At 39.1% G+C, this 16,362-nt stretch overlaps 1 protein-coding gene across 2 annotated transcripts; it reads left to right on the top strand.

Annotated features, from left to right (window-relative positions):
- The first annotated feature begins 584 nt into the window (after positions 1 to 584).
- Positions 585 to 15,894, top strand: si:dkey-192g7.3 (uncharacterized). Of its 2 annotated transcripts, XM_063006422.1 has the most exons (6): positions 585 to 662; positions 4,687 to 4,727; positions 7,718 to 8,044; positions 8,141 to 8,179; positions 9,862 to 9,983; positions 15,769 to 15,894. In XM_063006422.1, the coding sequence occupies exons 1-6, from the start codon at positions 649 to 651 to the stop codon at positions 15,811 to 15,813; spliced, it is 588 nt and encodes a 195-aa protein (XP_062862492.1). In that variant the 5' UTR covers positions 585 to 648; the 3' UTR covers positions 15,814 to 15,894. The 2 variants fall into 2 exon arrangements, with proteins under 2 accessions (XP_062862492.1, XP_062862493.1); XM_063006423.1 differs by lacking the exons at positions 9,862 to 9,983; positions 15,769 to 15,894 and adding an exon at positions 8,359 to 9,750.
- The last annotated feature ends 468 nt before the right edge of the window (positions 15,895 to 16,362 follow it).

Here is a 16,362-nt window from a genome sequence, read left to right as displayed (position 1 = left end):
CTCGTGACTCGACTCTGACTCTAGCCTAAAGACTCGTGACTCGAATCGGACTCGAGCCTAAAGACTCGTGACTCGACTCGGACTCTAGCCTAAAGACTCATGACTCGACTCGGACTCTAGCCTAAAGACTCGTGACTCGAATCGGACTCTAGCCTAAAGACTCGTGACTCGACTCTGACTCTAGCCTAAAGACTCGTGACTCGAATCGGACTCTAGCCTAAAGACTCGTGACTCGACTCTGACTCTAGCCTAAAGACTCGTGACTCGAATCGGACTCGAGCCTAAAGACTCGTGACTCGACTCGGACTCTAGCCTAAAGACTCATGACTCGACTCGGACCAAGATAAAACGATTACAATAATACAATAATAAAAACAAATAAATATATGGGTTTGGCTATGACAATTATGACTCAAGGGGGTAAGTGGAATTAATGCTCGATCTTCATAACGTTTTGGAAGCGAAAAGAAATATTTTGATGGTGACTGGGTTGCCGTTTTTACCTCAGTAAGCGCAGATATTGAATAACACACACACACACACACAGAGAGGGAGAGGGAAAGCGTGGGTGAAAGCGCGTGAGTGAAAGCACATGAATACAAAGCCACAGTTCGTCGTCTACTTTCACTGCTGTGTTGAGCCGCTATCATGATGCCTTCAAGGTATTTAACTTTTCATATTCTCAATTTATACTAACGTGCTTATGTATTTACATTTCACCATGCTGTTATAACATGCGCGTTGAAGTGAAAGTGATTACGCGTTTCAGACGTTTCGAAATGAAAGAATCAGAACTGACTGAACCAAAAACAAACTCATGTATGTACTGATCGAAAAGGGATTATTTACAAGTGTTATCGAAACATTGTAATACAGCAAGCTTAATGTATCGGTCAGAAGAAAATAAGGAAGTGTACAAATTCCTCAATGGAGTCGTAGTGCGAGGTCTGAAGTAGGTCAGTGTTGCTGTTACCAGCTCATGTCCAGGGGTCTAGGGACTCGTCTTTCCTGTTGAACACATGCCACTTTTATGTATATATATATTATATTTCCTTGTTTCTACACTTACTGTCCATTTTATCAGCTCCACTTACCATATAGAAGCACTTTGTAGTTCTACAATTACTGACTGTAGTCCATCTGTTTCTCTACATACTTTTTTAACCTGCTCTCACCCTGTTCTTCAATAGTCAGGACCCCCACAGGACCACTACAGAGCAGGTATTATTTAAGTGGTGGATGATTCTCAGCACTGCAGTGACAATGACATGGTGGTGGTGTGTTAGTGTGTGTTGTGCTGGTATGAGTGGATCAGACACAGCAGCGCTGCTGAAGTTTTTAAATACCGTGTCCACTCACTGTCCACTCTATTAGACACTCCTACCTAGTTGGTCCACCTTGTAAATGTAAAGTCAGAGACGATTGCTCATCTATTGCTGCTCTTTGAGTTGGTCATCTTCTAGACCTTCATCAGTGGTCACAGGATGCTGCCTATGGGCCGCTGTTGGCTGGATATTTTTTTGGTTGGTGGACTTTTCTCAGTCCAGCAGTGACAGTGAGGTGTTTAAAAACTCTAGCAGCGCTGCTGTGTCTGATCCACTCATACTGAGAATGATCCACCACCCAAATAATACCTACTCTGTAGTGGTCCTGTGGGGGTTCTGACCATTGAAGAACAGGGTGAAAGGGGGCTAACAAAGCATGCAGAGAAACAGATGGACTACAGTCAGTAATTGTAGAACTACAAAGTGCTCCTATATCGTAAATGAAGCCGATAAAATGGACAATGTGTGTAGAAACAAGGAGGTGGTTTTAATGTTATGGCTGATTGGTATATATATATATATATATATATATATATATATATATATATATATATATATATATATAAATTGCAATTAAAGAACCAAATTAATCGTGATTAATCGACTGCAAAAGTAACTAAGCAAAATCTGAATAGTTATGCACATTTATATTGCAAGAAAATGTTTACCAATAAAAAAATACAGTTATGATAAAATTACTAAATCTAAATTATTTTTAGAAAGTCAGTAAATGTCTATATAGAGTTGTTAACAGTTACCCATCTTTCGGCCAGTTATTTAAAATGACAAGTCTGTTCACATTATCTGGCAAAAGTGAGGATCTTTTCCTGTTCGTAACTTTGCCACTGGAAACAGGCGCTCAGGGTACTACAATGAACCATTTCTTCAACAAGTATAACGTCATGTCGACCCACATGGTTAACTATGTTAAAGCGTCTACAGTATATTGCGATCCATTTAACACCAGTGTTTGTAATGTTTCCACGACGTGTACACTCCATGGGCTTTCCATCCAAATTCCTCTGAAATAAAGTTGTCTGAGCTCATCTTGCCTGTATGTATTCGTGTGCGCAGACGCCTGATGAGACAAAAGGTGTGCTTTGACCAAAGATGATATTAAAGTGTCAATTAATAACTGTAATTTTGTCTAGTGGTTATGTCTCACGCATTTTGAAAACAAAAATTATTATTTACAATACCCTATATTTCGCAGTATGTAGCAGCGGCAGCTAGTCATTTGAAACTCACGACCGCAAACTGGAAAAAGACCCGTGTTATTGCTATACAGTATAAACACAATGTAGCTATGTTAAAGCAGCGCAAATTACCACAGTGACGTTTGTTTAAAGTGGCACAAACAAAGCCCAATAAAAATTAAATTTTTTTAATCGCGATTAAAATTTTAACACGCTAATCGCATTAATTAATCCAATTAATGACAGCCCTAATATATATATAGTCAATAGTCTCAGGACACTCTTTTATTTCAGAAACGAAAGGGAAAATGACATATCTCAATACCCCAGCAAGTAATGGGTGAGGGGGCCTATCTTTTAGGCTATGTCCAGAACATGACCGCCATCTTGAAAGCCTCCATATTGGATCAAGGGCAAGTTTTTCCTATGGGAAGATGGTCATGTAGCATATCAAAGAGGACCAGAATTTTCTCAGAAATCAATTGCCGTCAAATAGCTGTGCATCACAGGGAACATTCCCGGTTGTTGTTGCAACTTTCTGTGTTGATAACTTTTGAACCACAAGAGATATTGCAAATCTGATTGCGGCAATCGATTTCTGAGAAAATTCTGGTCTTCTGGCATCTGTCCTCCTCTACACTTGCGCCTCTCAACCTTGTTTTCTCTTATACCCCCTTAAAAAATTTCTCGTACCCCCTTCACATGATATTATTCTTATGCTTTCAGCAAGGATGACATAAGGAATTGTGTTCTTGCTCATGGGAAATTTGTGAATCCATGATAAAGGTATATACAGTGGTACCTTGTAACTCAATGTACCCTAAACTCAAAATCTTTGAAACTCCCTTTGTCAAGAAATTTGTACCCTTAAACTCAACGTGTTCAGTTTGTTTTAAAAAAAAATATTTATTTAATTTTAAATATACAATAAACAGTCGCTTTGTTCAGTGCTCGACTTGAGCGGTGCAGTAATACATCATTAAAGTGAGACGAAACTGCATTTGTATGGAATAAACCTTAGATTCACTCCCATACATCCTTTGGGAAAAAATACCTTGAAACTTAGTGCCTTTTAAACTCAACGCCAGTCCCAGATGTTGAGTTTCAAGGTACCACAGTATCTTGGTATTTTGTGATTTTGGTTGATGTAGTGGGTTTACTTCTGGTGAGCTTGTCGTAGGAGATTCCCCACCTTGGTCCACTTCAGCAGGATCTGCATCAACAACTGTATTGGAATTTTTCATAGTCACCGTTCGTAATCCATTGAACTTTTGTGGTCGGCAAATTAAATATGTGTCCATTCTCAAAGACCTGATGTAGATTATAGGTAGTATAAAATAGATAGATGTGACATTACAAGATAGTTTTCCTATGCCAATAGTCTATTAATTTCCCTGTCCCATCAATTAGAATTCTTTTTATACTCTTTTTACTCTCAATTAAATGCAACAGGACCCCCATCTAGGCTCACTGGGGCCTCCTAGGGGCATTGCCCCCCGGTTGAGAACCACTGCTCTACACCAATAATCTGTACAAATGAATTGAAACAAAAAAAAAACCTACAAGTTATACTTGTTGAAGTACCTTTTGATTTTATGACAGCGTAAGTAGGAGTCTATCAGCATAGCACATCTTGACTTGGCAAAAGCGCTCCAATCATGTCAGATTGTGAGGGCATCTCTTGTGCAGAGCCCTCTTCAGGTCACCCCACAGATTTTTTACTGGATTCAGGGATGGGCTTTAGCTGGGTCATTCCAAAACTTTGATCTTTTTCTGGTGAAGCCATTCTTTTGTTGATGTGGAAGTAGGCTTTGGTTTGTTTTCCCCCTATTTCCAGCTGTAGAAAAACAGCCCCAAAGCATGATGCTGCCACCATCATGCTTCACTATAGGTATGGTGTACTTTTGGTGACACAGTGTAGTTTTTGTTTCAAACATACCCTTTGGAATTGTGGCCTTAAGTTCAACCTTGATTTTATTTTCCCTTTTCATTCAATCTAGCCAAATCTCGTTTATATCTTCCTCCATTCCCCTGCCCTGGCAGAGAAGGGCTGTACCTAGCACATGCTCCGAAATGTGTGTGGTGCCAACCGCTTTACCTGTAAACTTAATCTTTGCATCTTACCAAATGTAACACCAAAACTTACAGCTTCTTTTTTTTTACAGGCTTGTTATCACAGTGTTGGTGTTATCTTTGTCATTCATGGGTAAGTATGCTGTATAAAAAGCTTCAGACACAGCTAGTTTCACCCCACCCCAAACAACGATTTCTTTACATGTGTTTTGTGGACTCTAGTCTAGTCTTGTCTTAAGATTGAGCACATAATAGATAATTCAGACCCTCACCTCACTAATACATACAAGCATTTTTCTAACTATTGCCACACATTTGGAGGCAATATGATTTATTGCCAAAAAAACTCAGAACTCAATATTTAGGACAGGCTTCTACACGTTTCTAACTACAGTGGGGCCAAAAAGTATTTAGTCAGCCACTGATTGTGCAAGTTTTCCTACTTAGAAAGATGAGAGAGGTCTGTAATTTTCATCATAGGTACACTTCAACTATGAGAGACAAAATGAGAAAAAAAAATCCAGGAAATCACATTGTAGGATTTTTAAAGAATTTATTTGTAAATTATGGTGGAAAATAAGTATTTGGTCAATAACAAAAGTTCAACTCAATACTTTGTAACATAACCTTTGTTGGCAATGACAGAGGTCAAACGTTTCCTGTAAGTCTTCACCAGGTTTGCACACACTGTAGCTGGTATTTTGGCCCATTCCTCCATGCAGATCTCCTCTAGAGCAGCCTTTCTCAACCGGGGTGCCGTCAAAAATATTCTGATAGTGATGGGTCGTTCGCAAACGATCCGATTCTATTGAACAGCTCTTTAAAATGAACCGAGTCGCGCTTCTGGGAGCCGCTACATATATGTTTATTTCTGCGCAGTTCGGCTGTAATTCACCCAGTCCGCTTCCATCAGTACAGGGAATTAATCAGTCATAATAACAGCTGTTTATTGTCGAAATTCTAATCTGAAAACGGAGAGCGGAGAGCGAGCGAGCGAGCGAGACACACACACACACACACACACAGAGCGCGAGAGAGAGACACTCAAACTCAAAAGAAGCTTTATTGGCATGACAAATAAAGACATTCATACTTTCAAAGCAAGTTACAGAGAAATAATAAAAATAACAATAAGAAAGAACAAATATATACAAAACAGTTACATGTGCAAAAAATATATAATAGAATAAAATAGCGACCCTAATCAGTAGAAAGTGTTTATTATAGACAAATGTAGAAGTGAATTCTCACAAAATCACAAACATCATGTATAACTATTATTTCTAACACTATTATCTTCACTAATATCTTTAAATTGATGATAGTTAATTTGTGCTTTAATAACACATTCAGAAGAAATACATATATCTTTTATGTAGCAATATAATAATTACAGTCAAAATGTATAAATTAAATAATTACAACCCCAAATCAGAAGAAGTTGGGACAGTATGGAAAATGCAAATAAAATAAAAATGCAGAGTTTCTTGCATTTACTTTGACTTCTATTTGATTGCAGACATTTTGAACTCAAGATATTTCATGTTTTGTCTGCTCAACTTCATTTCATTTGTTAATATACCTCCATTCCTGCATTTCAGGCCTGCAACACATTCCAAAAAAAGTTGGGACGGGGCAATTTAGGGCTAGTAATGAAGTGAAAAAACTAAAGAATTATGTGATTTCAAACAGGTGATGTCAACAGGTGATTGTAATCATGGTTTGGTACAAAAGCAGCATCCATATTTCTCCTTAAGCTAAATGCCCGTAATCTTTGATCCCTCAGATGGCACTACATCAAGAACCGCCACTCAACAATAGCTGATATAACCACATGGGTGAGGGATTACTGTGGCAAATCTTTGTCAAGCACTTCAATACGAGTTACATGCACAAATACCACTTAAAACTTAACTGTGCAAAAAAGAAGCCTTATGTTAACATCCAGAAGCGACTTCTCCGGGCTTGGAGGCATCTAGGATGGACCATCACACAGTGGAAACGTGTATTGTGGTCAGATAAATCAGCATTCCAGGTCTTTTTTTTTTTTTTTAATGGACGCTGTGTGCTCCGGACCATCCAGACTGTTATCAGCAACAAGTGCAAAAGCCAGGGTCTGTCATGGTATGGGGCTGTGTCAGTGCCCTTGGCAAAGGTCATTTACACTTCTGTGATGGCAGCATTAATGCAGAAAAGTACATTAAGATCTTAGAGCAACATATGCTGCCTTCAAGACGTTATCTTTTCCAGGGACGTCCATGCATTTTTCAACAAGACAATGCAAAACCACATACTGCACACATTACAAAGGCATGGCTGCGGAAGAAGAGGGTATGGGTACTGGACTGGCCTGCCTGCAGTCCTGACCTGTCCCCAATAGAGAATGTGTGGAGAATTTTGAAATGAAAAAATGTGACAACGACAACGCCGTACTGTTGCACAACGTAAGACGTGTTTGCAGGAAGAATGGGACAAAATAAAACCTGAAACACTAAATCACTTGGTATCCTCGGTGCCAAAACGTCTTTTAAGTGTGATGAAAAGGAATGGCAACATTACAAAGTGGTAAATGCTTTACTGTCCCAACCTTTTTTTGGAATGTGTTACAGGCCTGTTGCAGGAATGGTTTGTTTAATAATAAATGAAATGAAGTTGAGTAGATAAAACATGAAATATTTCAGGTTCATCCTGTTTGCAATGAAATAAAAGTCAAAGTAAATGTAAGAAACTCTGTTTTTTTTATTATTTGCATTTTCCATACTATCCCAACTTTTTCTGATTTGGGGTTGTAAAAGGGGTGTACCAATACCTTTGTCCAGAAAGTGTATTCAGTGTATTCAGTCCTACTAAATACATTTACTATTACAAACAGTTGTAGAATATTAAAAAAACAGTATTAATGTAAAGAGCTAGACAGATTACACTAACAGACTACTTGTCAAATGATGACATTAGAAGGCTGAACAAAGAAGTAAACGTATCCTAACATCTTAATATATTAACATCTTTCTCAGGCTGTTAAGATATGTTGTTTTTTTAACAGTTAATGATTAAGTTCTTCTGAGCCGTATTTAAAATGCAGTTTGTATGTGTATTCAATCTAGCCATTTCTTACCTTTTCAGACATTTATGCTGCAGAAAACATCCAGAAAATAAATGTCACTGTTGGAGAAAATGTGCTCCTTCCATGCCCTTGCCCTAAAAACACTGATCAAGTGGTATGGCAAATTGATGACGATATTGTGAATATGTACAGTGAGAAGAATAATTCTGAAAAAGTTCACGAATTCTACATTAATAGAACCCAACTCTTCACCAAGTCTGAGAAAGAAAACTGCTCACTGCTTCTCCTTAATGCATCTTCGTTGGATATGAAGAATTTTACATGTAATTTGTTCAGTCCATTTCTTTCAACATCTACAGTTGAGCTGAACGTGGTTTCACATGAAAGTAAGTTTTTAAATTTGATTTAAATATCAATTTAATAAACACATTAATAAAGCAGTGGTAGATGCTAAAATTATAAACCATATATAATCTTTTTAGAACCGGATTCAGGCTCATTTATTGCTCCGTCTCCTACACGTGAGTATAATGTTTGTAATAATTGTCTTTTGTATATCCATTAATAAAACATACAGTGATACCTTGTAACTCAACATCCCCTAAAATTTTTGTCGAGAAAATTGTACCCCTAAACCCAACATTTTCTTTCAATGTGTTCAGTTTGTTTTTGTTTTTTTTCCCTTTTTCTCACACATTAGCGCATCCAATTTCTGCCCGTCAATCTTCCTCTCACTAATGCTGGTCCCTGCTCCTGATTGGGGAGGACGAGGCTGCTCCACGCCCCCTCCGACACATGCACAGCAATCGAACATCTTATCACCTACACTTGACTGGCGCAGTGCAGTACAGCGCTGTGTACGGAGAGCCACACCCTCTACCGCACTCCTTTCCCATCTCCATGCAGGCGCCACCAACCAGCCAGCAGAGGTCGTAATCACACTAGTCTGAGAGAGAGTACCCATCCGGCTTAATCCCACCCCTATCTGAACAACAGGCCAATCTTTGTTCATGTGGCCGCTCAGCCTCAGCCGGCAGGCAGAGCCGGGATTCGATACGATGTATTCGAGATCTCAGTTCTGGTGAACAGCGTGTGCTTTTACCGCTGCGCCACCTGAGCAGCCAGTTTGTTTTTAATAATTAATGTATTTAATTTCAAATGAACAATGAACAGTCACTTTGTTTAGTGCTCGGCTTGAGCGGTGCGGTAAAACGTCATCATTAGGGACGTACCCACGATGCGATATGATTCACGATACTGGGTTCACAATACGATTTGTCCCACAAATTTTTTTAAACAAAATTTAATTAAAGACAAATTATGAAAGTTTCTTTTAATTATTTCTCTTAAAAAAAAAAAAAAAAAAATACTGTATTTGTGCTTATCTTTTATTTATCTAAATAATAAATGCCCTTTTATTTCTGAGGTAGGTACAAACTATCCCAAATAATGCTTATTGTGTGAAAAAAACTGAAATGATTTTTTAAAACAAATCCCACATTATATAAATAAATGAAAAAATACAAATAAAGAAAGTATATTAACATAAATAAATTTGGCAGGAAAATCCCCTACCTGGTTAGTGCCGTCAACCAGGCGAGGTGAATAGCGCCAGTGCCCTCTGCTGTTTAAAGTGAATATTGATTCATCTTAAATGAATAACCGGTTCAAATCGTGGCACATGTGCACCGTCTTCTGGTGAACCGTTACATCCCTAGTCATCAAAGTGCACATATGAGACGACACTGCATTTGTATGGAATACCCATCAGATTCACTCTGAAAGCTCCACATGTATCTGTGTTTAGCTGTATTTTCCTCACTGTTTCACTTTTAAATTTTAAGAATCAGCTTTTTTATTTCAGTGTGTTTAGATTGTGTTTTTTTTTTTCAGTGTATAAGTGTCAAAAACAACCCCATTATTTTAAGCCTAAAATATAAGCATTTCCACGGGACCATGGAACACATTAACAGGTTTCCCATACATCCTTACTGGAAAAAATACCTTGAAACTCAACGCCTTTTAAACTCAACGCCACGCCATTATTTTTTAAAATATTTTAAGGTTTCTTAGTAAAAGTCATTGAATGTACACAGATAATAAACAATATTCCAAATATTTGTATTTGTAACTGGGGTCATATTTATTCATTTATCTTTACTATACTCTTTTCTTTAAACATGCCAATAATTCTTGTTTATAGCGGAGGTACCAAAACCATCGCAGAGGAGTGTTGCAGTTGGAGCTTCTTTATTACTGGTACTGGGAATCGTGATTGGAGTGACCATTGCTCTTTTTAGAAAACATTGCTGTCCACCACAAAGGGTAAACAATTATTTATTATAATATAGATAGCATTTTATGACTTTGAAGTGGCTTAGTGGGACATGCACTCACCCTGGAAAACTGGGAGCTTGTTGACCACATTGTCTGGGTAGAAAGAAAAACTCAGTCTCTCCTGCAAATTGGATGGATCAGCCAATCCTGGGCATTTTGTTAGCTTATGAAATTGACAGTGTTGACTTGTTGAATTGCCAGCGACATTGAATGAGCTACAGCTTGTAAGGACACAGTTTGCTGGCTGCATGTCTCTTGAAGGAATTATGTGCTAGCTGTGTCATGGACTGCAAAATAGGGTAATAGACTTTTTCAAAAGCAATATACACTAAATATACACTGATCAGCCATAACATTAAAACCACCTCCTTGTTTCTACACTCACTGTCCATTTTGTCAGCTCCACTTACCATATAGAAGCACTTTGTAGTTCTACAATTGTAGTACATCTGTTTCGCTACATACTTTTTTAACCTGCTGTCACCCTGTTCTTCAATGGTCAGGATTCCCACAGGACCACTACAGAGTAGGTATTATTTGGGTGGTGGATGATTCTCAGCACTGCAGTGACACTGACATGGTGGTGGTGTGTTAGTGTGTGTTGTGCTGGTATGAGTGGATCAGACACAGCAGCGCTGCTGGAGTTTTTAAATACCGTGTCCACTCTCTGTCCACTCTATTAGACACTACTACCTAGTTGGTCCACCTTGTAGATGTAAAGTCAGAGACGATCGCTCATCCATTGCTGCAGTTTGAGTTGGTCATCTTCTAGACCTTCATCAGCGGTCACAGGATGCTGCCCTTTGGGGCGCTGTTGGCTGAATATTTTTGGTTGGTGGACTATTCTCAGTCAGTCCAGCAGTAACAGTGAGGTGTTTAAAAACTTCAGTAGGGCTGCTGTGTTTTATCCACTCATACCAGCACAACACACACTAACACACCACCACCATGTCAGTGTCATTGCAGAGCTGAGAATCATCCACCACCCAAATAATACCTACTCTGTAGTGGTCCTGTGGGGGTCCTGACCATTGAAGAACAGCATGAAAGGGGGATAACGAAGCATGCAGAGAAACAGATAGACTACAGTCAGTAATTGTAGAACTACAAAGTGCTTCTATATGGTAAGTGGAGCTGATAAAATAGACAGTAAGTGTAGAAACAAGGAGGTGGTTTTAATGTTATGACTGATCAGTGTAATTATTGGTGATTGTGTGTAGATGTTTGAGGCAAAAAATGAACTCAATCTATTATAGAAAAGTGTTTTACCATTTACAGGACATAGTTGTAATGGGGAGGATTGCACCTTGTCATTGAGGTGCCAGGTGTAGCCCCACACCTGCAATAATTAAAAATGAAGCTCATTTGCAGGATGCTTAGCCAAGGTTAAATCATTCTCTGGCTAAAAACCCACACAAAAAGGTAATGGGAAAACATAAAGTGTTTGCCAATAGCACAGAACAGACACAACAGATCAGAAATGTAAACTGGTAGTCACAATATAGCAAGCAACTCTGAGATCCTGCAACAACACAGTTCTCTGAAAAAGAGTAATGATAGGACACTAAGAAGAAACCGGGCATAGCAATTAACAAGCAGCACCCCACCTCACCAGCTGGCACGGCTCTAATCCAACGTGGGTCCACATGTGACGTCTGTTCTGATAAAAGGCTGCAAAACACTGGGTGATTTCCCAACAAAAAATAAAATTGTGCTGGCCTCACTATTGGCCGTTTGGACACCTTTACGGACAATTATTGGCTTGCCTGGGGGTGGGAGGGCTGGAGGGATTTCTCATAACTGTTGCAAACAATCATGAGGAATAATAGAGATTGGTGTGTGACTCTTCATGTACAATACAGATCTCCATATGAACCTGCCTTGTGCAGGTGAAAAAAGAAGCGGTCAGCCAGACTGCACACTGGGGGGCACTACCCAGAGATGTGTTTATGGTGTGTTGCAGCTGTGGTGAAATCCAAGAAGCTGGAACATGTGGCACAACAGCAAACTTGCTTGGCCATGGGAGAGAGCCCAGACTTTTCTTCTCAGAAATTTCATTAGGACAACAAAGAAAACCCTTGTGCTACTGCAAAAGACTTGGCTAGGTGTTGGCTAGGAGTTCTAGTAAATGCTATTATACATTCAAGCCGGAATGTCTGCACACCCCTTTCACGTTCTCCACGTTTTATTACATTACAGACTCATTCTAATATAGATTGAGTTCATTTTTTGCCTCAAACATCTACACACAATCACCAATAATTACGAGTGAAAACAGGTTTAGAAAATATGCATGTTTTATTTTACTGTAAAAAATGGTTTATTTACATTCTCAGCCTTATACTTGGTTGATGCACCTTTGGCAGCAATTACAGCTTCAGGGCATCTTGGAAAAGAAGCTGCAAGCTTGGCACACTTGTTTCTGGACATTTTTGCCCATTCCTCTTGGCATATCCTTGCAAGCTCCGTCAGGTTGGATGGGGAGCGTCGGTACACAGCCATTTTCAGCTCCTTCCACAGATGTTTGATTGGATTCAGGTCTGGGCTCTTGAGAGGCCCATCTCAAGGACATTCACAGACTTTCTCCGAAGCCACTCCTTTGTTCTCATGGCTGTGTGCTTCGGGTCGTTGTCATGTTGGAAGGTGAACCTTCGCCCCAGTCTAAAGTCCAGAGCGCTCTGGAGCAGGTTTTCTTCAAGAATCTCAGTGTACTTGGCTGCATTTATCTTTCCCTCAATCAGGCCTAGTCGCCCCGGTCCTGCTGCTGAAAAACATCCTCACATCATGATGCTGCCACCGCCATGATTCACTGTAGGGATGGCATTAGCCAGGTGATGAGCGGTGTCTGGTCGTTTGGCTTGGTATTCAGGCCAAAAAGTTCAATTTAGGTTTCATTAGACCAGAGAATTTTGTTACTCATGGTTTGAGAATCCTCTAGGTGCCTTTTGGCAAACTCCAAGCAGGCTTTCATGTGGCTTTTGTTATGCCTTCTATAAAGGCATGATTTGTGGAGTGCTGCCTGGATGGTTGATCTTCTGATAGGTTCTCCCATCTCCACAGGGATACGCTGGAGCTTTGTCAGAGTGACCCTCGGGTTCCTGCTCACCTCCCTGGCCAAGGCCCTTCTACCGCGATCGCTCAGTTTGGCCGGGTAGACAGGTCTAGGAAGATTTTTGGTGGTTCCAAACTTCTTCCAATCACAAAGGATGGTGGCCACTGTGCTATTTGGGACCTGTAAAGCTACAGCAATTTTTTGTACCCTTCTCCAGATCTATGCCTTGACACAATCTGTTTTTGAGTTTGCTCTGATATGCAGGACCTTATTTAGGCAGGTGTTGGCAATGCCCAGTCATGTCCAATCAATTGAATTTGCCACAGGTGGACTCCAATTAAATTGCAGAAACATGTCAAGCAGTATCAGTGAAAAAAAATGCACCTTAGCTCATTTTTGGGTGTCAAATCAAAGGGTGTGCGCACTTGTGTACATATGATACGTTACATTTTTATTTTTAATAAATTAGCACAAATCTCTCTCTCTCTCTCTCTCTCTCTCTCTCTCTCTCTCTCTCTCTCTATATATATATATATATATATAATCAATCATATATCAATTATATATCAATTGGATCAATCAAAGAAATCAGTCCTGGGATATTTTGGAGTGTCGTCTCAGTGTCCAGATTTACATCCTATATAAAATTACTGGTGGTATTTAAAGAAAGCAGTTGCATCACAAAAGCCAACAAACTGCAATGAGATAGAAGCTTTTGCATCAGAAGAATGGCCAAAGATTCCACAAGAGTGGTGTCATAAGCTTGTTAGCACTTTCAAAAAATGCTTATTACAGGTCATCAAGGCCAAAAGTATGCTGAACCAAGTACTGACGCTGGGGTTTTTATTAATAGAGCACATTGTCAACTAAATTTTTTTAAACAATGTCTACAACAACAGAAGACTTATTGGGCTCAAGGTTATGAAAATAATGTATGTTGTGTCTTTCTGCCAAAGAAAATAAATACCATACAGATTATAAGTGTGCAGTTTAAAAGCCAGGATCTTTCAGGGCACCCAGGTGGCGCAGCGGGATATTCCACTACCACACCAGTACCGAGATTCTGAACTCCTCAGTTCGAAACTCGGTTTTGCCTTCGGGCGGCTGGGCACCATCTAGCGGGCATAATTGGCAGTGCCTGCAGCAGGCACGGTTCTGCTAGGGCGGGATGACTGGACTATGTGGGTGGGGTCTTCAAACGCTGTGTAAGGACCCAGATTGGCAGATAGAGAGGCGCCTATGCAGAGTGCATAGGTGAAAAAGGGTTCCACAAAGGGCTGCGCGCGGGTCGGAGGAGGCGTGAGCAGCAATATACCCACCTTGACTGCAAATCAGAGATCCCCCAGCAGTGGAAGACAAATTGACCAAACTAAATTGGGAGAGAATTCATAAAAAAGCCAGGATCTTTTAATGGTATGGAAGTACGTATATTGGTGTTCATGGCATTGCTTTGTGAGAGCACCATTAACACTAAACGTTATTTACAGACTTCAGAACAACTTAGACTGACTAGACTATATAGACAATAAAAATGTCTATTTTCAGGCATGCCCATACAAAATGCCACGCTAAGTCACATTCAACATGGGCTTTGTAATTATAGATTCCAGGCCTGTCTTTAGTTCATTTGTTCTGCATTATGAAGGGCCAAATTTAACCTGTTTTGTTGCATATTTGAAGAATTACATACCTTGCAAAAGTCCTTTGAACACTGGATCAGTTGGTATCTTTAGCCCCCAAACAATAGATAATTCGCAAGGATATTTAATGGTAAACATGACCATGTCCCATTGTATTAGTAATTTGTTGTAGGCATCAAACATGAAATATTTACAAAAAAAATCATGAGGTAAAACATGAAATATCTTGTTGTTATAATGTTTGCAATGTATTACAGCTTTTAAATAAATCAACAACTAACTACAACTCCAAATCAGAAAAAGATGGGACAGTATGGTAAATACTAAATAAATGAATAAATAAATAAATAAATTAATTAATTAAAACAGCTGTGTTTCTTACATTTACTTTGACTTAATTTCATTGCAGTCAGTATGAACCCAAGATATTTAATCTTTCGACTGGTCAACTTCATTTTAACAGGCCTGCAGTACATTTTAACAATAGTTATGATGAAAGCAATGTAACCTAGTAGTGAGGTAAAAAAAATAGTAATGTGATTTCAAACAGGGGATGTCAACAGGTGATTGTAATCATGATTTAGTACAAAAGTAGTATGCATTACAAAGGCATGGCTGCAGAAAAATAGTGTACGGGTACTGGACTGACCTGCCTGCAGTACTGACCTGTCCCCTTTAAGGAAATGTGTGGTGAAATGAAAAATGTGAAAATGACAACCTCGTACTGTTGCACACAAGATAGAATGGGAAAATAACACTTGAAAAACTTCATTGCTTGGTATCCTCGGTGCCAAAACAAATTTGAAGTGTTATGAAAAGGAGTGTTAACATTACAAAGTGGTAAATGCTTTACAGTTACAGTGTTACAGGCCTGAAAAACAGGAATGGATGTATATTGACAAAGTCAAAAGTTTTTCTGATTTTTGTTGTAAATATTTTATTAATTTTAATTAGTGCAACTACTATTGTAGAAAACACATTTTTAGACAGTGGCAGTAAACTTAATACTGCTTGTTGCTAGAGTTAATATTGGTAAAAATGAAAAAGTGTTCATTGTTAATTCAGATTCTTAATGTTACAGGTGGTGAGGCAAGAAGCACAAAAACAGCCCATGATTCCTGTGTGAAAGGAGAAGTGGCTCAGTAATTTTGGCTCACAAATGGCTGAGTCATTAGTTTCAGCATTAAATGAATCACTGTGAAATCAGCTTGGTGTGCATCTGATGGCTAGCAGAACTGATTGTGGGCATTACAAGTGTGTATATATTTTCAAATCAGATTTTGTGAAACAATATATTTGGTTTGATTGTTTGACATTTTGCACTATTTTATATTTCATCTGTGTTTAAATGTACAGTGTATCACAAAAGTGAGTACACCCCTCACATTTCTGCAGATATTTAAGTATATCTTTTCATGAGACAACACTGACAAAATGACACTTTGACACAATGAAAAGTAGTCTGTGTGCAGCTTATATAACAGTGTAAATTTATTCTTCCCTCAAAATAACTCAATATACAGCCATTAATGTCTAAACCACCGGCAACAAAAGTGAGTACACCCCTTAGTGAAAGTTCCTGAAGTGTCAATATTTTGTGTGGCCACCATTATTTCCCAGAACTGCCTTAACTCTCCTGGGCATGGAGTTTACCAGAGCTTCACAGGTTGCCACT

Source organism: Trichomycterus rosablanca, chromosome 12 (genome assembly GCF_030014385.1).
Source record: "Trichomycterus rosablanca isolate fTriRos1 chromosome 12, fTriRos1.hap1, whole genome shotgun sequence".
In the NCBI taxonomy this organism is placed as follows: domain Eukaryota; kingdom Metazoa; phylum Chordata; class Actinopteri; order Siluriformes; family Trichomycteridae; genus Trichomycterus; species Trichomycterus rosablanca.
Note: the sequence above shows the minus strand (reverse complement) of the source record. Positions and strands in the feature narration are given on the sequence as shown.

What these genes read in the sequence shown, in the direction of transcription:
- si:dkey-192g7.3 (XM_063006422.1), top strand. An exon ending in TATTGCTCCGTCTCCTACAC is followed by an intron (nt 8,180 to 9,861) that starts GTGAGTATAATG and finishes TCTTGTTTATAG; the next exon opens with CGGAGGTACCAAAACCATCG. An exon ending in ATTGCTGTCCACCACAAAGG is followed by an intron (nt 9,984 to 15,768) that starts GTAAACAATTAT and finishes TTAATGTTACAG; the next exon opens with GTGGTGAGGCAAGAAGCACA.